The sequence below is a fragment of the Cynocephalus volans genome, chromosome 7, assembly GCF_027409185.1.
Source record: "Cynocephalus volans isolate mCynVol1 chromosome 7, mCynVol1.pri, whole genome shotgun sequence".
NCBI lineage: Eukaryota > Metazoa > Chordata > Mammalia > Dermoptera > Cynocephalidae > Cynocephalus > Cynocephalus volans.
This window is the reverse complement of record NC_084466.1, coordinates 35102623-35126879: the sequence shown is the minus strand read 5'-3', so window position 1 is coordinate 35126879 and position 24257 is coordinate 35102623. Positions and strand designations below refer to the sequence as shown.

The following is a 24257-nucleotide window of genomic DNA, read 5'->3' as shown; positions in this document are numbered from 1 at the left end:
TTCTCAGGAAAACTGCTCTAGGAAAACAATATTTTGGATTTCCAGAACTGCATTGGAGTGACAAGCAAAGATTCTTGTACCGAGTTTGTGTCAACTGCAAATCACAGAACTTGGTTCCACAGCAAAACCAAATAAAGACATCTATACAGAACTTGACTTTTAAACAAGATTATAATAGTTATGTTAAAAAAGCCTTCAAAATTTTTCATTGTTCCTACGAAAGTTAATGAAGAAATTGTTAAAATACCATATAGATTCAGGTGACTATAGCAGACAGCATAGCATTCATAATAAACACTTCTTAAGAATTTATCAAACCTGTCAACTGTACTTAAAAGATGAAATAGAGCTTTCAAGTAAACATGATTCAAAAATATACAAGGGTACTTCAAAAGGTTCGAAGCTGACTGATTAGCTCAGTTGGTTGGAGCATGGTATTATAGCACCAAGATCAAGGGTTCAGATACTCATACTGGCCAGCTGCCAAAAAAAAAGTTCATGAAGTGATTTATGTTATCTTTTAATTCCATTTTTCCAAGAACTTTTTGAAGTACCCTCATACTTTAAAATGGCATTTGGGAAACCAAAACATAGCTGGGCAGGAATTTACCAATTAAATTTTGCTGCCCTTTGAGCTACTGTACTCACATAATTTAAATGTGATTTGTTTTTATGTTAATTTAAATTATAAATGTATAAAATTTCCTATTTCTAACAGACCATTTTATTGAAGTTTGAATTATATTAGGGATTTAGAATAAATATATCCTCACTCATTAATTCTGGCTCAATATTAGGTAAGTTATACCCACAAAGTGTCACCTAAAATATGGTTGCAGGTAAAGGAAAACAGTCAAAATGTGAAAACTACTGAAGCTTAAAAACTTGGAATCCTCAGTCAATATTGGCTCCTTTATAATCGGGGGGAAAAAGGCAAATGTTAGGAACTTTTATCTAGTTTTATTGTCTGTATAGTCTGCTCTGGTGGCACTTAATGAATTATTTGGGACTATATTTCAAGATGAGTTTATTTTTTAAATAGTTGTTATATAAAGAGTGATGTTCCAAAACCACACAGGCTTTTCCGTGTACACAAAGGCAAATGTGCTGGCCCAAGTTTGTTTCTAGTATCTTCCTCATTTTACCCTTTGTTATCCAAGTAGCTTCCTGCTCTTCAAACCTTCCTTTCCAGATTTTCTATTTAAAACAATTTAGGATATTACTTATGCTTTTATTGGACTAATTTATCTAAGGATAAACTCTTAGTTCATATGCAAGTGGGATTTTCCCAACTGCCTGACATTAAAACCAGTCCACAGATATACTGGGGTTAGAGTCTGTACAGATTCCCAGCTACGTGTGGGGTACAGATTAACTAGAGCCTCTTAAAGGACCTAGTTTAGGCCTGAGCCTTCTTCACACCAACCCCTTCCTTCTAGCCTAAGCTTTTTGATAAATACAAAAAATTCTTCTTAGAATGCAGTAAATTGATTTAATCTTCAATCATGGCTGTTTTTGCTGGTAATACTGTTAAAATATCCTGGATTACCAAGGTAAATTGAAGTTATTTTCTGAGAGCTGTTAAGACAGAAGATGAAAATAATTTCAATTCAATAGCTTAAAAATTATTATCATTTATATAACAACATTTCTTTCTAAAAAGGCTAGCTGGGTTCAAGGACCCTTTAAGACTGAGAATTCTGTTTCTAATGTGTTTATAAATTCTTGTTCTGAAGGCAGAAAGAACCTATTTCTTATCTTTAATCATTTTCTGTATGAAACTTAAAAAGTAAATTTACATTTCATGGTAGATTTTTAATTTCATATCACTTTAGGCATCAGAGCTTATTTCAAGAATGGATTCCATGTGCCTAACCTTGTATCATCAAAAAAACCAGTCTACCATGAACTTTGTTTTAACATTTTATATATATTAAATATGGATTTGAAACTAAAACCATAAATTTGTAAGGTTAGCTAATTTTGAGTCAGGTAAGTGTATACGGGGATACTTTAAAAATTCATGGAAAAATAGAATTAAAAGATAATACAAACCTTTCCATGAACTTTTTGAAGTATTCTCATATGTTTGGGTAGTTTTTAAAAACTGTAATACAATAGCATTAGTAACTATCTTTATTCTCAAATTGATAAAAAGCATTTAACATATACTTTACAGTATAAACAATTTAAGTGCAATACATTTTGCTTATAAAGTGACAAAATATTTCAAGCATTATATATATTCAATTTATACAAAAAGTAAATTTCCAAATAAAGCTGTGGTTAAAACTGATTGTATACTGTCAAATCCATTTTCCAAAGTTGTTCAAGAAAAAAAAATTTCACTAGCACAGGCATTTCTTGTACAATAGAAGCTTTTTACTATTTAGTAAGAGGGGAAATACTACAATTGCTTTTAATTTTCAAGACTGGATCAGCCTTTTTCTTATTTCTATGGGGCTGCAGGGTAGAATACCATCACTTTTGAAAAAAATTATGTAGAATATCACCTTTTACTTTATTCCTAGGAAGGTCATCTATTTTAAAAATAGATTACTTCTGTGAGACTGTTAGGTGTCATGACTACTGAGATACTTTCTGAAAGTCACACCACTGAAGAGAGCCATCTCAAGTATTCCACTGGGGATAAATCACTTCTAATTCCCCTTAGGAGGGTTATATCTACTAGCACTAGTGCCCAGAATCAAAGTTTGTATAACCTAAAAAACTAAATGTAACCTAAAATGATTTTTACAGACTCTACAATGCATGGATTACCTTTATTCATATGAAAGTAATATAAAATGCTAATTTAAATAATATAAAATATCACTTTAACCAAATTAACAGTCCCCAAAACTGTAGACATTTTTCTATTAAAACTTTCCAGTTCACTGAGCAAATTTACTCAAAAATATGATTATGAACTTAAATATATCCTCTTTTAAATTTACTATTTATGCTGAACTGTACAGTGGTGCTCCTTTTATGATTTTTTAGAATTCTACTTACATAACTATAATTCCAAAATGGAAAAGTGAGCCATCACTAAAACTCACTGAAGACTAATATTCTTTCATGGAAACAATTCACGAACATTTTCAAGTTCTATCTTTAATTATTTCAATTTGGCTTTTTTAATAGATAAGTTTTTTCTTTCAATTACTGTATAATGCTTCAAAACTAGTTTAAACAAAGATAAAACCAAGGACAACTGGTAAAGCATTCCTTACTTTACATACAAGGTCTCAAGTGCCACATATATAATAATATTATCACAGAAAAGAATTTATGTGATTTAGCAGATTACAGAACAAATCTAAAAGTTTATACAAAGCAAAAACTGCCTCCCTTATTCCATTTATTTTCTTTTAATTTGATCTTGGCTCTGTGTATAATCCTTCTATAATAACCACTGTGTAACATTTATCAGTTTTCTAAGTGATCCAATTACTTATATATAACCTCTTTCTTTAAGCAGCTTATAACACATTTGAGAACATTCAACCAATCTTTTTCATTACATATACCCTACATTTTTCCCACAAAATGCTCACTTTCCTGAGCTGTATTAAACACCTTATAACAGGTGTATGTATACTGAAGACCCTACAATGTCAAGTTTTTTTAAAAATGCATAGAGAACATAACATTTAGGAAAACCTATTAGTATTTCTTGTATATTATAATGTATAGGTTTGGTTTCCTTCAGACTATAAACTGTTTAGTCTTTATAACTGGTTATTACTTTCACATCCCAACCATGTGGGAGTTTTTTTAATTTTCAGAGATTTGATTGCTGTTAGGCTAAAGAAACAAATGGAGCTTTCTAATGAAAACTGATCTGTGGGTCTTCCATTAAACAATCCTTTATACACACTGAACATATCAAATTTCTGTGCCACAAAATAGTAGAATTATATCAGAACTATAGCAAATAAGCTTTTACATAATACATTTGCTTGAAGTTAAGGTGCCCTGCATCACGTAATCTTTACCAAGTGGGCATCATATCTGGAAACCACATCCTACCAAGATGCTTAGACACTTCCCAATGAATCTGCTCCAAACTATACTTTTGGTCAGGAATTAATACTTCTTCCATAATGGATAACTGAGACAGGCGGCCACCGCACATCTTCACAAATTCAACAAAGGCACTACATGAGACTTCACATTCCCCTAGTCCAATAGCTGACAAATTTTTGCACCGTTCTGCAATGCGAATTAACTCTTCATCAAGTGGCCGTAATCCATTAGCACACACTACTAGTTCAACTAGTCTAGGGCATGTCATTCCCACACGGCCAAGCACATCTTTGCTTACTGATCTCCCAAAGTAAAGATGGGTGGCAGGTATTTCATAACGAAAGAATGGGTCGAATTCCTCTTCATATAAAAAAAAATACATCACTAAGTTCACTTTGGGTGAATGTCTGATGAAAGCATCCCAGCTGCTCTTCTGAATAGTATGGAAGTGTGTCTGTCCAGGATTCTCACTGACTACATCAATGCGCAAATGTTCTAATCGAACGTGTTTTTCAGAAGACAAAGCAAGTAGCAACTCATCACTTAGTAAGTGGTAGTTCAGGGCCAGTTCTCGTAAACCATGACATTGATCAGCCACACAAAGGATACCTTGGAAGAAAAAAAAATAAGTTTTTGTACAAGTTCATCTATTCAAATATTCAATCAAGTACATGTCCACAAAATTTTGCCATATTTTCCTTACCGCAAAGCTATACAATTTAAAATTTAGCTGTATAGCTGAATTAGCAGAAGTCACAAACTTTTTAAAGCCATTACTAATTTTGTCTACAAGAAAATGAAACCAATTCTAAATCCAATACCTTAAAAAGAAAGCTTATCAGCTCAGAAAAATTATAAATTATTAGTAACTGTCATTTAAAAAATATACCATGACTAAAATTTATCCGAGTAATGCATGGACATACTGTATTTTTTTTTTAAAAAATTATTACTACCACTAAACTCATAGATTAAGTAAGAAAAATTACATGATCACTGCAACAGAAGCCAAAGGACATTTTTTAAAATTCAAAACCTAATCATAATGAGAAGAAATAGGATAAGATATAACCATATAAAAACTAACTATGATTTCCGTAACTAAAGCATTTACAAAATAAAGATTTCCATCAGATGATCAACAGTTTAATTGCTAATAGTATAGCTTATCACATTTCTAAGAAAAAATACCATATTACTAGAAAATTGAGTCAAAGAATTCCTGTACCAGTCAGCTGCCAAAAGAAAAAGAAAAAAAGTCAAAGATAACCACCCAATTCACATTAACAGAAATACACATTTTGACTTTTGAAGCTCTAACACACCCAGAAAGCAGTTTCTTACACTGTTCTCTATCCTTAAGGCACCATGCTTCATAACTGCCCAAAACTATTACCCTAGCAACAGATGACTTCATACTAAAGGTCAATATTTGATCTTCAAGTAGCCTATTACAGTCATGCGCCATATGAGAACGTCTCTTTTGACAACGGATCGCATACAGTAGTCCCACAATATAATGACGATACCATATAGCCTAGATATATAGAAAGCTATACCATCTAGGTTTGTGTAAGTACACTCTATGATGTTTGCATGACAACAAAATTGCCTAATGACACATTTCTCAGAACGTATCCCTGGTTAAACGACATAAGACTACCCCAAAGAGGCACCCCATGCTACCTGATAAATAACCCACTCAATCCACTTCTTATGTTTACAAACACAGGAACAACAAAACATACATCATATTTTCATCTACTATTTACTGTATAAGGTTGATATGCCATTTAGTGGCAAATACTCAAATACTCAAAAAACTGTGGAAAACTAGATATTATTTATATTTTGAAATTAAGGCAGCTAGCTAAAGATATCAAAGCTGGAAAACAAACACAAGCTAAGTGACTCTTAAGTTCATGCACTTAACTATTAAGAAGTGATGAGACAGAGGCCACCAATAAGCCAAAGCTTTACAGCAGTGAGAGGAGAAGACAGGCAACAGAAGCAGAGGAGAGATAAATTGAATCACCACAATGAGTCACCAGAAGAGGGAGGAATGGACATCTGTACTTCACTATTCAGTCACTGCAAAGTTTCTGTTCTCCACAAGGTATGAATGTACACTAAAAAACACCCCGATCTCCCCAGGTCACCTGACTACATATCTCTGTTCTTTGTAATCTCAAAAAGCTTGATATAAAAAGAAAGAAAAACACATGGAAAGTGGTAACCAAATAAAAGAAACTTTGAGAAATCATCTAATAACTACTAAAACAGCTATGGCAGGCATAATTCTAAATATGGCCCCCAAGATTCCACATCCTTATGCCTGATATCTGTGAATGTGGTAAGATACCACACCGTTGATTATGTTATATGGCACATCTGGCCATATAAGATAGATTATCTGGGTAGTCCAAATCTAATCACACGAGGAGGAACCCTTTTAAAAAAGCAGCTTTCTCTGGCTGGTTGCAGAAGAGGAAGAGAGATTCAAAGCATAAAGAGGAATTCAATATGTTACTGCTGGCTTTAAGATGGAGGGGCCAAAAAAGAAAGAATACAGGCAGCCTCTAAGAGAAGAGAGAGACCCCCAAGCAGCCTCTTTCTTGCTGACAGCCAGTAAGGAAATGATATGTCCTACAACCGCAAGGAATTGAATTCAGCCAACAATCTGAATAAGTGTGGAAGAGAATTCTTCCCTAGAGCCTCCGAATAATAGCCCAGCCGGTCTGACACTTTAAGCCTTTTAAGGGCCTAAGCAGAGAAGCCAGTTGAGACATGCCCACAGCCCTGACCTACAGAACTATAGAACTATAGAACTAATAATGGGTATTGATATAAGCTGTTATATTTGTAGTTAGTCATGCAGCAACAGAAAACTAATAAGTAGATACAAGTGTTTAAATACATAACACAACACAGTAAGAAAGATAAAATAAAACTGGTAAACTATTACAACTCAATAATAAAAAGACAAATCACCCCATTAAAATATAGGAAAAGGATGTGAATAGACAGTTTTCCAAAGAAAATATACAAGTGGCCAATAAGCACATGAAAAGATACCCAATATTATCTATCATGAAAAAAATGCAAATCAAAACCACAATAAGATACTAGTTTACATCTGCTAGAATGGCTATAATGAAAAAGACAACAAGTGTTCAGATGCGGAAAAGCTGGAACCCTCACACACTATTAGTAGGAATGTAAAATGGTACCGCTGCTTTGGAAAAACAGTCTGGAAGTTCCTCAAATGGGTAAACAGAGTTACGATATGATCCAGAAGTTCCATTAGTAGGTATATACCTAAGAGCAATTAAACCATATGCCCACCCAAACTTATATGTGAATGTACACAGCAGCATTATTCATGATAGTTAAAAGGTGGCAACAACCCAAACATCCATCAATTGATCAATAGATAATGTGGTATATCCATGCAATGAAATATTAGTGGGTAACAAAAAGAAATGAAGCTCTGATACATGATAGAACATGCATTAACATGGAAAACATGCTAAATGAAAGAAGCCAAAAACAAAAGACCACATATGGTATGATGCCATTGATATGAAATGTCCAGAATAGGCAAATCTACAGAGACAGAAAATAGATTAGTGGTTGCCTAGGAATAGATGGGATGGTGTTTTAGGGGCAATAGCGAAGAGTTATGTGGTTTCTTTTGGGAATAATGAAAATGTTCTAAAACTGATTGTGGTGATAGATGCACTACTCTGCCAAAAATACCAAAAGCCATTAAACTGTACACTTTAAATGAGAATTGTATGGTATGTGAATTACATTTCAACAAAGCTGTTGCAAAACCAGTATATTATTTGTGGTATTACAAATTCATTCGGGAAGAAAGATGGCAAGAAGCATAAAAGAGATTTGAACCCTTTGACTTAGGACTTCCACTTCTTAAGAATTTGCCCTAAGGAAGAAATTAATAGAAGCAAACTGCTTGCTATGTGCCAAAGAAAACTAATATGTAGTGACAAGTGTTTAAATACAGAACACAGCATAGTGAGAAAAATAAAACTGCTAAACTATTACAACTCAATAATAAAAAACAAATAACCCAATTAAAAAATAGGCAAAGGATCTGAATAGACATTTTTCCAAAGATATAAAAATGGCCAATAAGCACATTAAAAGATACCCTACATCATTCGTTATCAAGAAAATTTTTTTTAATCACAGCAAAAAAGTGGAAACAAACTAAGTGTCCAACCTTAAAAGAAGTAGTGCAAATGTTGGCTTATCAACAAGGTAGAATACTAAGTAACTAAATGTTAATTAGTTCAGCTGGTAATTGATGAGTGTCTTAAACAACGGGTGCTAGGATAGGAAAGCTACAACAAGAACAAGACATTCTTATCCTAATAGGAGGCAGCCAGTAATTAAATAAGTATGCTCTGGGAGTTCATAAAAGAGAAGTAGGGAAGATTTCCTAGAAGAAATACAGACCTAGTAAATTAGAAGGACTAGGGTAGGGCAAAAGGAAAATGGAAAAGGAAAGAGAATATTATCTCCTTTGTGAACACCCAGACATGGAAAAACACACAAGCATTCTAAGAACTGAAGGTGCTCAAAACAGAGAATATCAAAGGTTGAAGCCCAATAATAGGTAAGGGCTAGATCATACTGGACCCTGCAAGCATAGGTAAGAAGTTTGGGTTTTATCCAAAGCATAGTAAGAAGTTCTGAAGGAAAGAGGAGGAAAAAAAAAAAAACAACTTTACATTTTAGAAAGATTACTCTGCCTGTGGCATGGAAATCAGATTATAGAAGAGCAAGGCTGTTAGTTAGGAAATCAGTTAAGAGAGTACTGCACAAAGATTATGGTGATCTGGCCTAGAATACTTAGAGTGGAGATGGAGAAAAGTAGAGAGATTCAAGACATATTTTGGTGATGGCGTCACCAGAACGCAGTGACTGAGGGAATGTAGAAAGAATGCGTAGGAGGAATCAAGGAAGACTGTCAAGTCCCTGACAACTAGAAGGATGATGCTATTCACTGAGACAGTAAAACGGGAAGAGGAAGAGATACGGAAAGAGGAAGAGATACGGAAAGAGGGAGAAGGGAAGTTCTTTAGTCTGAACTACCAGTGAGACATTCTAGAGCACTGGGCTGTCAGCAGTTCAACACACAACTCTGGATGGAGTTCCAGAGACACTGAAAGGAGGAGGTTTTAACATATGGAGCATAAGTGAAGCCACAGAATATAATGACACTGCCCAGAGTTTACAGAGCACAACCAAAAAGAACCCAGTATGGAACACAGTGAAAAACCAAAATTTAAGGAATGAAAAGGTAAACTAGCAAAGGAAACAATGTAGGAACAGAGAGGAAGGAGGAAAATCAGAAGTATGATATCAAAAAAGCAGCAGTCTCTAGTGTCAAATGCTACCTAGAGGTCCGGTTATAGACAATTATAATTACCATATGGTGCTCGCTTCGGCAGCACATATACTATAATTACCATATGAAATGGGAAAAAAGATTGATAAAATGTTAAGTGAAGAAAATAGATCAGAAAGTAGAATAGTAGCCCATAATTTCAACTTAGAGAAAGAAACTCTCCAAATATGCAAAATATAGAAAGATATGTAAATAAGTTAAATTTTAAATTAAAATCCCTGGTTATACTCTTCAATTAAAAAGTATGAGAGCCATACTGGCCAGCCACCCTCCCCCACCCACCACCACCAAAAAAAGTATGAGGATACTTCAAAAAGTTTGTGGGAAAATAGAATTAAATGATAATACAAATCTTTCCATGAACTTTTTGAAGACCCCTCATATTACAAGTGTTCTTTCTCTTCCCTTACTAAACAATTCCCAAAGTCATTAGGTGGGACCAAGAAAGCTTATACTATACTATCACAACCGATGGGTATATTTAATAAAAATAAACACACATGGGATGTATTAGGATAAAGAGAATAATTAGCTCACAGTTTCACGGAGAAACCAGAGACCCAAAGGCTCTCATGGTAAATGCTATCAGTCGCTATCACTTATGCTCAGAGTGCTAGTGCTATGGAAACATACAGGTGGGGAATCTAAACCAGAAAGGAAGAGAGGGATCAAAACAGGCAATACGTGAGCTGAATTTTAAAGGCTGAGCTGGAGTTAGCTACATGAAGTTAAAAATCCTTAAAAGTAGTCACAGGGCACAGCATACTCACCATACCAAAGGTACAAACAAAGAACTCTTATGTAGTTCCATAGGGCTCGAGTAAAAGCTGCATATGAGTGAGTAGCAGAATAAGATTAAAGAGACAGGTGGAGGTCAGCATAAAAAGGACCTTGTACGCTATGAAGCTATGAAATTTGAACCTTACTCTCATAGCAGACTCATATAGTAGATAGGAAAATGTCATCAAGGTCACATAAGTAGCTGCCAAAGCCTATTCTTCTTAACTTTTATAATACCTTTCAATGATAACCTAATAAGTGGCAGAGAGGGCTAGGAAAATACAACAGGAGACTTAGCCATTCCCATCACCAAGGAGCTCCTTATAGGAAACTTGGGAGAACGAAAAAGTAATCTCCATCAGAGAGAGTGAATCATTTCCTTGGTAGAAGGCCAGGCTTTAGTTATACCAAGAGGAAGGAAGAGTTTCGTTAAGACATCGAAGATTTTAACATTGTCCCTTAAAGAACAGGTTTCCTAAATAACACAGCTAAAGGATCAGGATCCCGGCATGTGAATAATGGGAGAAGTCAGCAGTGAAGCAATAGACAGTAATATGAAATTTCGGTTTATACTTACTTTTCAATACAAATCATCTGGAATTTAAATAATTTCAAACTGAATAATGTAGTAATACCCAGAAAATTCGACACGAGAAGTTGGAAAGAGCTTTTGTAATGCTATTCCCCCATTTGATGGGCTCTCAGCTCCAAGATGCAACTTAGGAAAAACCATTATTTTGCAAAATGTAAGGCAACAAATTAAGTACAACTCTTCTCCCTCTACATAAAAAGAAGAAAGTAATTATGTGACTACTGTGACTCAAAACCTACCCTGTTAACTCAACTCGACTATTTTACCTAACGGGACACCCCAAGGAAACCTTTCCTTTCCTCTCCTTTTTTCTTTTTCTTATTCATTTTCCAGCACATGCAATACACAAACTGCCAAATAAGATTAGAAAATAAGCTGAAAGTCAGTGTCTAGGCTAGTAACAGTACAGAATTTATGCTATTATATTACGACACTAAAAGTACTTTAATGCAAAAGTGATGAAACAGTCACTTTAACCCACCTTCAAGATTAATGATCATAGTTTTTCTTAATTTGATAAACACATCAATAAATTTTACTAAAATGTGTCCAGCAAAAAACACAACACACCTGCTGGAGAGACGTGAGGACAGCTGCTCATTTTTAGCAGCTTGAGTGTATCACTGTTGTTGGCCACTAGTACTTTGAGGGATGGATCATCTACTGGGGTATCATCTATCTTCAGCGAGGACAGAGATTTGGAGTTTACAAACACAACTGTCAGTGCAGAGATAAAATGAGACTAAAAAGCAAAAAAGTTAAAACAATATTTCAATTTTTAGATATGAGAATTTAAAGTTTTCCACATAATACCAGATATGGTTCATCTGAACCCTAATGACATATTTCACAACTGTTTTAGGAGTAGTGCCCCTTCACTGTTGTTGGAAGTGTGGTAAAAAGAGGTTACTATCTGCCATCTTGAGACGAGCCTTTTTACCTGCAGGAGAAAAAAGCATTTCAAACCTCCCTCAAAATGAGTGACTCTAAATCATAACAACCATTGGTAAGTAAAAAAGAGGAATTCTGGAACCCAAGTTCAGAATACCTCGCAGACGCTTCATCATATCTGGAAACTCTAGTGTTTTTTAACACTGAACTGCATTTTTTTTTCCTGTTTGATAGTTATGACCATTAAAATAGTAATAACTATTAGCACAATCATTAAAAATTAATATTAACAGTCGATCAATTCAAAAGCTATGACTCATTTGGAACATGAAAGCTCATACAAAATTTGATTCTAAAACAACCAAACTCATGCTTAAATAAAATTCCAAATTAAAACTCCCTCAAATATGTTAAATTATGTACAATATTTTCAAGCCTTCTATTTTATCTTAACGTATTTTGTCCACAAATGTACCAATGAGTATCATTCAATTTATTATATACATATAATTACCTAAGGAACCACTGTAAGGAAATAAGAATTAAAATATGATAATACGTGTGACTTGGAATCAGAACTGAGATAAGAAGCTATAAACAATGTGCAAATAATTCAGGACAGTAAGGAAAGAAAGGCTCTAAGACACCCCTATACATAATCAACCTCATCCTGCACTCAGCTTTGTAAATTCTCTACAGCAGTAAAAAAAAGGATGAGGTTAATAGCCAAGAGTACAATGAAACACTACCTTCTCAGTCACATTCCCTAATTTACTCTTTCCCTACCATGATTAAATAACTGATTAACTACTTACTTTGACTAAGTAACTGTTTAACTACTTAAATGTTAAACATGTCTCTTAATATTTTTATATCAAACTCAATTATATTGTACAATCACATTTCTTCATTAGATGCTCATGACTGCATCACTGACATTTTTCCCCATTTCCCTGATTTAGCTCTGATCAAATACATTACTTCTATGATCTCTTCAGTTCTCCAGGATTTCCAAAACATTTGGCAACACCTATTTCAATCTTCTACAAAAGTCATAAAAGGAAAAGAAAAAAAGGAAAACTGTATAAGCATCCTTGGCCCATTTAATAAGGAAAGAAGCAGTCCAAGCTGCATCAATAGTTCCCAGTTAGGACTCGATATGTGCACAATGATATCACCAAGTAATAAAAAAAGAAGGAAATTATGTTCAACATACCATTTAATATGGGATATTTTATATATACCATATATGTAAATATGTGTATTTGTTTTTTAACTATGATAGGTATATAGAAAATCAATTCAGAACATTTCATTTCCCACGTGAAGCTTGAAAAAGGTGGTACTATACTATGTAATTCAATGTTTCTTAGAGTGAAGTCCTCGAACCAACTTAATCAGAATCACCTGGATTGCTTGCAGGAAGGGAAGACTTGAAATCATACCAAATTTGGCATAGAGACAGGAATTCAAAATTAAGTCTGAGAACCACAGTGACCTAATTCGTGTACACAGAATCTTAAAATGTTAAAATGAACAGATTCTCTTGCCCATTTCCCTTATTTTACACAAGAAAAATATTTTATCTCAAAGTGTACACATACATTTAATGAAACTTTTAAAAAATCAACTTAAGACTTTGAAATCAACTAGTGATACATTTGGTACTGGTATTCCGTTGAAACAACAACCTGGGTTATGATATATACTCGATATTTAGTAATATTCCTTCCTGAATTTTCCTAGTAAATTCAACTGTTAAGTGTTTAAAAGGGTGTCTATATTTTAGCTTGTGGAGTAATCTGGAAAAAAAAAAAAAAAAACTTTCAAATTATTGCTGGATACTAACCTACTGAACATTAGTTAACATACTCAGGGGGCTTTATCAAGTTGCCTTTCAAAAAATACACCCTTATTTTTCTGTTTTAAGAGAACAGCTGAGAGAGAGAGACAGAGAGAGACAGAGACAGAAGGAGGGAGAGACAAAGAGAGGGAAGAGGAAGAGAGGAAGACTATCTCCATTATGTACAGGATCATGTTAGATCATATATATGAATATAAACAGTTAACTCTTGCCACAGATTTTATAAGTTAGCTATATCTGCTCTCACTACTGGCACTTTCTATTTTCTTTGATCCTAACTTCACTAATCTGCTCTAAAAGACCCAAAAGGAGTACCTACACGTCTCCTTTTTCTAATATGCTTGTTTCTCAGTTTTACTTAGTTTACTTTAGCACTTCCTACAGAATCCTTTGAAAATTCATTTACCCTTTAACCTCACCAATGAAGAAGCACAAAGTAAAGCATTTTTAAAAAACACCATTTCTGAAATTAACATTTTAAATACTAAGTGGTTTTCCAGCACATATATATACTATTTTTCTTATACTCTTCAGTGTCAACACAAAAAATGGTTAGGCTTTCATTGGATTTCTCATAACAGCTATAAAACAAAACCAGCAGATACCTTTGGTAAATCCATAAAGCTTGGTCGAGCAGTTGAAATAAGTCCAAGTGTTTTTAAAGAGCAATTCACAAGTTGTGATAATATATCACAAGCTGCTTCAGCTGACTCTTTGCTGCTGTCCACCTTAGGGAAAAAAACACCATTTACCCATGCAATATTTACATTTCTCTGTACATACCTTATTTTTACATAAACAAGAATATAGTTATTAGTTTACTGCATTATAATTTATAGAATATTTTTTCTTTCAAACATCCACCTTCACCTACAACTTCAGCCTTTTCTGAGACCCTCTGAAAAATTATAAGGACAACTGTCAAGACAGATTTTATCATGAGATATATATTTAATGTTGAAAGGGCTTGATTTTTAAGCTGATTTATTCCAAACTGTACAAACTAGTGGAATAAATCAATTTATAGTCTCTGAAAAGTAATTATATATCTGGTAGTGGAACACATAATATAAGTAAATACAGTGCCTATAGTACACATGTTCCAAGGTACCAGAAACTGAATATTTACTTAGAATGTTCTGGTGAATCAAAACCTGGGATTGATCATTAAAGTTATTAGTGGAAAGATGAATGTGAAGTAAAATATGAGGGTCTCCAACCAGTCAAGCATGAAAATCTGAACCAAATAAAAGGTATCAGATCCCCTGGCCTGCCAGCTGCCAAAGTTAAAAAAAAAAAAAAAAAAAAGAGGTAGCAGCTCTCACACATTCTTCTGCATAGATATTTCCTGGGGTAAGGGTAATATAGCCAAGAAAAACCCTCAAGGATATAGGGAGCTTTTGTCTTAAAAAGTTAGTTGTTCCCCGGGCTAAAAACCATCTTAAAACAGAATAGTTAAAAGTAATATCATTACTTTAATTTTGTTTCACCGTACATTACCTTATCCCAAAAATGTTAAGAGCTGGTTGTAAAACTAATATAGTAATTTATATTACAATTTCAGTGCTGTTTACAAATTATCCTTTGGCTAAGTTTCTTTGCACCAGTGGTTCCAAAATGTGGTACCTGGACCAGCAACATCAACATCACCTGGGACTGTGCTAGATATGCACATTCTCATGTCCAACCAATACCATCTGAACCAGAAACTCTGGCGGTGGAACTCAGCAATCTCTGTCTTTCCAATCCTCCAGGTGTTTCTGATGTACATACAATTTAAGAACTTCTGTTCCAGACTAATAACTCTGACTACAAGCCCCTTTGGCCTACAGTCAGTGATGACAAACAAATATTATCAGGACAGCCCAAAGGAATCCTGTGATGTGGCTCTTTTAGTAAATCAGAAATTATTTCCTCAGGAAAATAAACAATCCCTAACAAAAAGCATTAAACTTATAGCACAAATGGTTTTATGAATGTTATACAAGTTAGATAGACCTGAATTGTGTCATAGGGCTATAAAAGAATAAAACTGACCCAGCCAATCTACTGGATAGAATTGGTTTTTAAAGCCCATTAGATGAATGTATTATACTCATCTTTTTACAACATTTACCATTAGAACACTCTTAGACAACTCAAAAGATGGCTAAAACCAAATGGATGGCTCTTCAGGTTTCTTTCCTGGAGCGGCAAGGAGATGAAGAACACCTGGATCTGTGCTTGTCTAATCCCCCACCAATCTCTGACCCTTGCCCCCAGTTAGGGCTACCAGATAATGTACAAGTCATCCAATTAAATTTTAATTTCACATAAACAACAAATATTTTTCAGTATTAAGTATGTCCCAAACACTGCATGGGACATATCTATACTAAATACTATTCACTGATTATCTAAAATTCAAATTTAACTAGGAATTCTATATATTTATTTCCTAAACCTAGCAATCCTACCCCCATTGACCTATGTGCCTTTATGCATTTTTCTGGAAAGAAGGCCACAATATACCCAACCACTACCATCACCAAGTCTCTACTCGTCCTTGGACACATTATGGGAGAATAAGTAGGTAACCTCCACTTAGGAGGAAATGACATTCTTTAGTTATGGCAGGAAGCTCTGTGTTATGAACTATTGCTTTATTTAGGTTTAACTTGGCCTGTTTGGCAACTGCTGCATATAGGCAAATTGGGCATTCATGTATGGTTACTTTTCAACAACAATTACCAGCTGTTTGCTACAAAAAAAAATCTGGTGTTAAGGATTCAGTGAACATGCCCACATTTCATTATTCATCCCCAAAACAAGACAAGCCTCTGTACTCACAAACATAAACCACTGTAATTTCTTAAACTACTATGGACATCTCGAAAAGCCATTCTACTTCATTTATCTCATCACTGCATGATTTCCAATACATCCCTTCCAGCAATGAAAAGAAACAGTTGTCTTTGGCATTCTTTTCCATGTACCCTTCTCTATTTCTCTCTCAAATATATTCATCTAAACCTTTTACATAAAGTTTCTATGCCTCCTTTTTAGTTGAAGATACCATATCAAAAAGCTATTGATAAGTAACACTCAGTCCCTGTTAAATGGAAATAGCAATTAAGTTCTACTCAATGATACTATCCCCAAATTTTTATTTATTATATTGCATATTTTTTTCCTCAAATTTGTTCACAATTCAATGTAACTGACAGCTTTGGTCAATGATTTATGCTTATTTAGTGGCTGCTTTTACTCTTTTTAAAAATTAATAATACTTATAATGGAGTCATTCAGCTCCATCAAATATCTTAATTATTTGTGAAAGCTTCTAAGGTATGCAATAATTCTAAATCTTTAAACACTTTCACTTATAAAGCAAATATTCTAAATACATGAGAAGATATATTGGTTTAGGACACAAAAACCACTACAAATGCTTTATTGTTTTAAAAGAAGGATTTAAAGTATTACCTTGAAACTGACATATTGTAGATGATTTGAATGTCTTTTAATAATCTGTTTGATCAGCTCTGGATGTGTAGCTTTCAAATAAGATGTAGCTGGCTGATTCAGTTCAAATTCAAAACATCTCCACAAGTCAGGCATGTGAAATACCTGGTTCCAGTTGCGGCAAACTTGTGAAGCATGAGCCCGGTCAAGAAGAGGCAAATACTTAAATACTTGAAGAATAATGTCCTGAAGGAGATTACCCCAATCACAAGTCTGAGAATGCTCATTTGTAGTCCTCAATTTCTTGGATTTCTCTGCAGTACCTTCTTCTGATGAATTATGGTCACTATCTCTTCCTCCTCGTTTCATCCTATTCAGAAAAATGCATCATTTTTTTTCATTCTACTTAACTTTTGAATAGAAATAAATCCCAAATTCCTTCTTCTGTCACTGAGATGTGTATGTGTGTTTACAGATACAAATACGTAGGAAGAACTGGACCAGTAATTCAAGGAGAAGAATATCAAAACATACTCTAGAGAAAAATGCCAGTGGAAACCAACTATGGTTTTACAAATTCTATACATTTCTGGCAAGTGTTTTTAAACAAAGAATATCAAAACAAACTACAATGGAAAATGCCAGTGGAGACAAACTATGGTTTGGCAGGTGTTAAAACATTTACATTTATACTGTACTTGGGGGGAAAAGTTTATTATGATTTTGAAACTAAACAAAGAATTTAAATTCTAAAAGTTATAGTCAACAAACTAAAATTAATATAAAAGAGAACCTAGAGTGATACTTTCTAAAGTATTCTTAAAAGTTATATAAGGATATCTGCCATATTTGAGTTCCTGAATGCAAGGCAGACCAGGGTCCCAAAAACCTTCAGAGAAGACGTAGATTAAGTAGCCAAAAGATCTTCCACACTGAATAGTCTGTGTTGTTACTACCAGACATTTTTAATGTCTGCTTAAAATAAGTAAACCCACCACTTCTATGCATTATTTGGTCTGGAATGAAGTTTCTTCCTCACTTACTGTTGGGATGTTCTCTCCAATCTGTGTTTCTGAACTAATGTGTTTGTTCTATGTATTCTCACTACCTTCATTCCATTTGTTTCTTTGAAAGATAGTCTTTTTGAGGTAAAACAGTATTATTGGTAAAGAGAATGGACTCTGGAACCAAGCTCCCTGGGTCTGAATACAGGCTCTACCTCTCACTGGCTATTGAGCAAATTACTTGCACTTCCTGTACTTCAGTTTGCAAAATGGGGATAATAAGATATACAGTTCTTGTGAGAAATGAAATAGTAGAGTTTTTGAAAGGAGACAGATGACTGTTGAATTCTGGTATAGGAAAGCAGTCCAGTATTAAAGACATTAAAGTGCACAACACAGTAAAAACAGAGGTTACCAACCAGAGGCAAAGAATGATCTTATTTTTGTTTTAAAACAAAATTGTGTGTGTGTGTGTGTGTGTGTGTGTGTGTGTGAGAGAGAGAGAGAGAGAGAGAAACACAAGCTTGTGTATGAGAAACACACACTGCAAGTAAATTCACCAAATTATTATAGTAACTAACAGTGGGTGGCGGGATTATAGGTGATATATATATCTGTTTTTGCCAATATACTTTTCCTTTCTACATTTTACACGTCTTTTAATGTCAATGCATTATATTGTGATCAGATAAAAATAGACCTTGTTCTGTTAGAAAAATAGTATAGCAGGCTCTAATCTAAATAGTGTAACTGTAGACCACTGGGACTCTTATTTAGTTCAAAGCATGCAATACTTTTGTTTCTAGGCAGTTTTGGTAGGGTAGTGGTTTGGACCTAGACTTGGGATCACAGCCTTTCAAAAAGATGGACTGTGGCTCCAACTCTCTTCTGGCACAACTGCATGTAAGAATTTCGATGCTTGTGTAAGATAAAGGATGTGCATATGCATTACTGTAAACCAAATATGTCTCTGCAGACTTTCTCTATCCAGTAGCGAGCATAGCAAAACTCATGAAAGAGGTTTGGGGGTTGGACAGCAGAAACAAAGCAGAGGCCATGCATGCCTTCATATCATGAAAATAAGCCCAGGAGGTCTTAAATGCAGGTGTAATAAACTGCCTACTCCTCATTGCTCCTACTTCCAAATATGTGTATAAAGTGATGTAAATGATGTATACCCCACTGAGCAGGGGGAGATAAGAGAGAAAACAGGATGGCCGAAATGATAGCAAGAGGGTAGTTTTATGGAAGACTGAAACTTATGGGTGAATCTAAAAATAGATTTTTTTGAAGTATGTTTAGAGAAAAGGTAGTATAACTACAATGTAATCTGTAATATAAAAAGACCACTCCCAATAATAATGTCCCACTAGAGGTTGAGATAACACTGTCATCATGACCCACTTTTCTGCTTTAATTTATCCTGAAGGCTTACTTTAATTCTAGCATATAAAATTTGGGTCAAAGAACAAAGAGTTTGCCACCCAGGGCTTATAATTTCTCTTCTGACTACCTAAAACTACTCACAATTCTGAGATACAGAGATTCAAAAAGAATGAGGCAGTCTTCATAATTTCTACACCTTATTATAGAATGCTAATCACCTGTTTCTGGAGAAAAGTTTTCTAAAACCAGAACTATTCAACTTAAAAATGGAAAGACTCGTTTTACTCCAGAGTGTGTGGATATATAAACGAAAATAAGATTGCAGCCTTATTCCCACAATAATCTTTGCTAATACTTTGCTGATCCTAACAATAGAAACTTTCTTTTGTCTATTACAATCCTATTTTAAATAAAGAATATTTCAATACCTTTCCAAGTTCAGGGGAGGAAAAAGGTGACATGTTAAAAAAAAAAGTATGCAATACTAAGGTACAGTATCTCTTGATCTAGATGTAAAAAGACTATGATCACCAAAGTATATTTTAAGCACTTAGTAGTTTATGGATAACTGAACAAAACTCTGCTAATTGTCATACATAATGTAACTATAAGCTGTCATAATTATAGTATATTAAGCAATAGAAAAAAATGTAAGGCCAAATGCCAATAAAAATGGTCTCTGAACTATCCTTATTTATGCATTTAAATAACAGAATTGAGTGGGCACCTAATAAAAATTTTAAAAGTCAGTTTTTTCAAGCTGCTCATTTATTCATGCAGAAATTTGCACTGGTTTCAAAAGTATTTTATTGAACTTATTAACACATAATGCTCTGCTGTATAGAATGTTAAACAATTCAGAGCATCCACTAGTCTGCAAATAATTTACGTCAATGAACGTTATATCACTCACTTTTAGTCAAAGTAAAACATCTCTTATATTTGCACAGCAGTGCAGAAAACCAAATTGGGCAATAAACGATAATAAGACTTTCTACAGCACCAAAACCAGCCCTCTTCAGGGCTCTAGCAGTTTAATTTCCTGCAACGTTTCCAAGTCCCAAATAATGCAACTTAGGCCACTGGAGCCTTTGGTGAGGGGATGACATTACAACAAAGTGACAAAAAGCAATCTAATGTGGAAAGACTACAGACTAGTTGAGTGGCACAGGGAGCTAGTGACCTAACATTTCCATAAATTCTGAAAGAAGCAGTCAACTAGAGCATCAGATGAAGAGGGGAATTTAGCACTTTTATGTACACTGGGCATGCGGTAATTTTAAAAGCCCATTTGTACTTAGCTCTAAAAAGCCTGTTTTGACATCACATCTCCTTTATGTTCTGCTTTGACTAATATCAAATTAATATGCATTCTTTAGTTGAAATACATGCATAAAACAATAGAAAGAAACGAACTCTCGGATCAGAACTGAATGGTAGGAAGAAGTCCAAATTACAGAAAAAAAAAGGATTCTAATTGAAAGATCTGGGACACTAGACTTACCATCATTAACAACAAAATAAGAAGTTCTCTCACCTCTTCGCTCGGAGACGCAGGCCAGTCACTTACTGGGCTGCTTCCTGATCCTCGTGTGCAACCCCACCTCAACCGCTGCTCATCCCAAGTTAGCCAAGTTTTCCACTTAGCTACGCGGCGGGGGCGTCCCCTCCTCCCTGCGCCATCTCCAGGGATTGGCTGTCCCTGACATCTCACGCGCCTAGCCTGGGCAGTTTGTTTTCATACCTTCATACCTCTTACTTCTCAAGCTACCAGCGCTGGCGTAGGCGACGCCGAGAAGCGCCTCGCAGAGCGCGAGCTCCACGGTACCCGTCACCAGCCCCGCCAAGGGTAAGAAAGCCGGGCAGGAGGCGCGGCGAGCCTGGGCCACGGCGGTGTCGCGGGCAGGCTGCACGCACACGCACCACGCCGTGTTGACATGTTCAGAAACGGGAGCCGCGAGGAAACGCCCCCACACTGGCTCCAAGGTCTGGATGCCGCGCCCCGCGCCCCCGACACGCCCGTAGACGGTCGCCGGACCCTCCCGGCCCCGCCGTCGCAGCGGGGCTCCAGCCCTGCCCCTCCGCCGTTACCTGCTGCCGGGGGCGGCTTCCCCCACACACCACCCCGGACTCCAGGAACGGCAGCGGCGGCTGGTCCCGCGGCTCTCACATGAGGCCCCGTGGGCCCCCCGCTTCGCGCTCCCGCCGCCGCGGCCCCCCGCGCTCCGCCCGCATCCGAGGCGCTGGTCCCGCGGCGAGCGCCAACGCGGCTCCACCTTTGCTGCTCTGGTTGCCCAGAGCGAAGCCTTCCTACTCGGTCCCGCACTGTCTGCGTCCTTGTCCCGGACCCTCGGTCGCCGCGAGAGACTCCCTCAGTGAGCCGCGGACACCGCGTAGGTCCCCGGCGCCTCAGCCCAGACACCAGAACCAAAATGGCGCCCAGGGCCGCCGGCCGCGCGCTTTCCCCGGCGCGTCTCCGCCGCGGGGGGCGGGGCGTCGGCGGGGCCGCGCCCAAGCGGGAGCGCGCTCCGCGGCGGGTCTCGCCCCCGGTTCCCGAAGGCGTGTCCGGCTGGTCCCTGCCCGAGGCGTGACTCCTCCTTTAAGGGGAATTTTTCTTTGGGAGTGGAAAGTGGGAGGGCTGGAGCTAGCGAGATGTCGAAGAGACTGTCTGCGGTTAAAACTGCAAAGTTTAGGGAGGTGGGCAGAAGAAAGGACGGAGTGTCCCTGGAGCCTGCTATAACTAACTCAGCAGCTGGTTCCTTCACTCAAAGGATAAGCAGGAGCAGGTGACCGCGACACACCTCCACAGGGGCGGCCCTTGGGGACCCCGGCTCGCTCCTCCTAACCTGTGGGCTTCAATGCAGTGCAGGCTCTAGGGATCTACACACATCATACTTACACGAGCAGTGTTTAAAGACTGCAGGGAAATACACCAAGAATGGTGACGGTGTTAATGCTGGTATTACAGAAGGTTTTTATTTTTGAAAATTTGTCTTTTTCAATTTTTCTAAAATAATTTTTATGATCGGATTTATTACTTTTATAAAACCACCTTTGCTTTATGAAGTAAAATCGTGAATTCTGTAAATAGTTTTCTGAAATACAGGGGGGAGAGTGTAAAGGAGTAGATGGCTATTTAAAAGAAAATCTGGTGAAGCTTTTTGTAAATCAAGGCATCTGTGTGTGCAACGGCTACCTAGTTAACTTATTTTAAAAGTTTGGATGCTGGGTTTTCTTAAAGTTAGAAATGTCCTTAAATGTGAAATTATAACTTGAATCACACACCTCCCCCTCCAAAAATAGGATGTAATTTTCCATCCGAAGATGTCTTTGAACTTTCTGAGCCATGCGTAAGACACTGGAAGACAGTGACACCCAGGGAGCTTTCCATTCTGCCCCTCACTGCAAGAAATTGGGCTAAGAAGCCATGTGTAAAATTGCATTAAGATTCAATGTGGGGAAATGCCAGTGTTTTTGTTCTAAGCCTGGCTGTCAAGTCAAACTGGACAAAGTCTCTAGCAGCTTAATAATGTGGATGTACTTGAACTGCAACATTTTTTTAGGTCTCTCAGTGACTGCATGATGAGGAACAATAGGAAGTTCTAAGAAAGGTAATGGTAATTATTAGAGTAAGAAAAACAAATAAGTTAAATCTAGGTTAACAGTATAAATGATTAGCAAAACACATTAAACCAAATCAGCAAACATGATTAGTATATATTATATCACACTCCAATCATAGTCTTTTTTGGGGGGGGGGTCCATTAATATCTATCCTCCTAAACAAGACAAGGACCTTGGCACACTTTATTATTGAATACCCCCTCTTCTTTGCTGTTAGTGTTATTTAAAGATTTTATCTTTTGAAAAAAAGTAACCTGTGCTTATTTTTTAATCAGTCAATACTTATTTGCATCGATCAATTTGTATTAGTCAAGATCAGTGGCATGTGGGTGGGGAAGAGGGTGGCTGTAGAGCAGGTTGATCCAGCAGGGAAGAATACTATATTACACTGACCCTGTCTGACGGAGTGGACCTAAGAGTCATGGGAAACACAGGACAAACAGAAGCACCGTGAATTTGAGTAAAAGAGCCAGAGACAGTTGAAAACAGAGTCCAGGGGGCCCCAACCTTATGTGAATATAAGCTGACAAAACTACTCATTAGCAATCACAGGCCATTTCTTATAAAAAAAGAAAAAAGAAAAGATGACTCAGAATACAGAGGAAAGAGCCCAAGAGCTGCTGAGTATCACTCCCAGGAAGCAGGACTGGGACTTAATGAAGAGACTGGTAGCATGTTTCCAGCTAGGTTTTATAATCAGGATGGGTGAGTAACTGCTGTTTGCCTCCTTTTTTCCCCCTTTTGAATGGGACCGTTTTACCATTGTATGTGGATCTCTATGGGTGGATAATTTTTCTCTTTTGCTCACAGGTCTTTAAGTTGAGAGGACACGCACTTGAATATAGACTGGACTTTGTGATTGGCTTCACCATGCAGAGGAAGTAATGAGATAGGAGGTGCTCAGTTTCCCTGGGTTGGGGTTTCAGGACACCCCACTGAGTTTCAAGCCACTCCCCAAGGTCTCAGTCCCCTCCTCTAAGCCCTCCCCTAGAGGAGAATTACTGTTGCTGATTGCACCTATTTTCAGCACCAACAGGAGAAATTGAGACCCCAAGGGGCAGATTTGTATCACTCCAATGGCTGGGCATGCTCAGTAGAAAGGAGTTATAGAACCCCAATGACTGAGCATGCTCAGTAGAGGAGAATCTATTCTTTGAATGATGTTCCTCTAGAGCAGCTTGAGAGAAGTGAATATTCTAGAAG

General features: G+C 36.5%; 1 protein-coding gene across 2 annotated transcripts; it reads right to left on the bottom strand.

Annotated features, from left to right (window-relative positions):
• Window positions 1-2212: 2212 nt before the first annotated feature.
• FBXL3 (F-box and leucine rich repeat protein 3) lies at window positions 2213-21802 on the bottom strand. Of its 2 annotated transcripts, none has more exons than XM_063102314.1 (5): window positions 21522-21802; window positions 17062-17410; window positions 14202-14324; window positions 11412-11583; window positions 2213-4641 (listed from the first exon to the last, which is right to left on the bottom strand). In XM_063102314.1, exons 2-5 carry the CDS (start codon window positions 17407-17409, stop codon window positions 3998-4000), a joined length of 1287 nt encoding a protein of 428 aa, XP_062958384.1. In that variant the 5' UTR covers window position 17410; window positions 21522-21802; the 3' UTR covers window positions 2213-3997. The 2 variants fall into 2 exon arrangements, with proteins under 2 accessions (XP_062958384.1, XP_062958383.1); XM_063102313.1 differs by having other exon boundaries at window positions 17206-17410; window positions 21522-21605.
• Window positions 21803-24257: the final 2455 nt, after the last annotated feature.

What these genes read in the sequence shown, in the direction of transcription:
- FBXL3 (XM_063102314.1), bottom strand. Translation starts at nt 17,409, where the DNA reads ATGAAACGAGGAGGAAGAGATAGTGACCATAATTCATCAGAAGAAGGT. An exon ending in TACAATATGTCAGTTTCAAG is followed by an intron (nt 14,325 to 17,061) that starts GTAATACTTTAA and finishes TTTTTCCCTAAG; the next exon opens with GTGGACAGCAGCAAAGAGTC. An exon ending in GCTTTATGGATTTACCAAAG is followed by an intron (nt 11,584 to 14,201) that starts GTATCTGCTGGT and finishes TTTGCTTTTTAG; the next exon opens with TCTCATTTTATCTCTGCACT.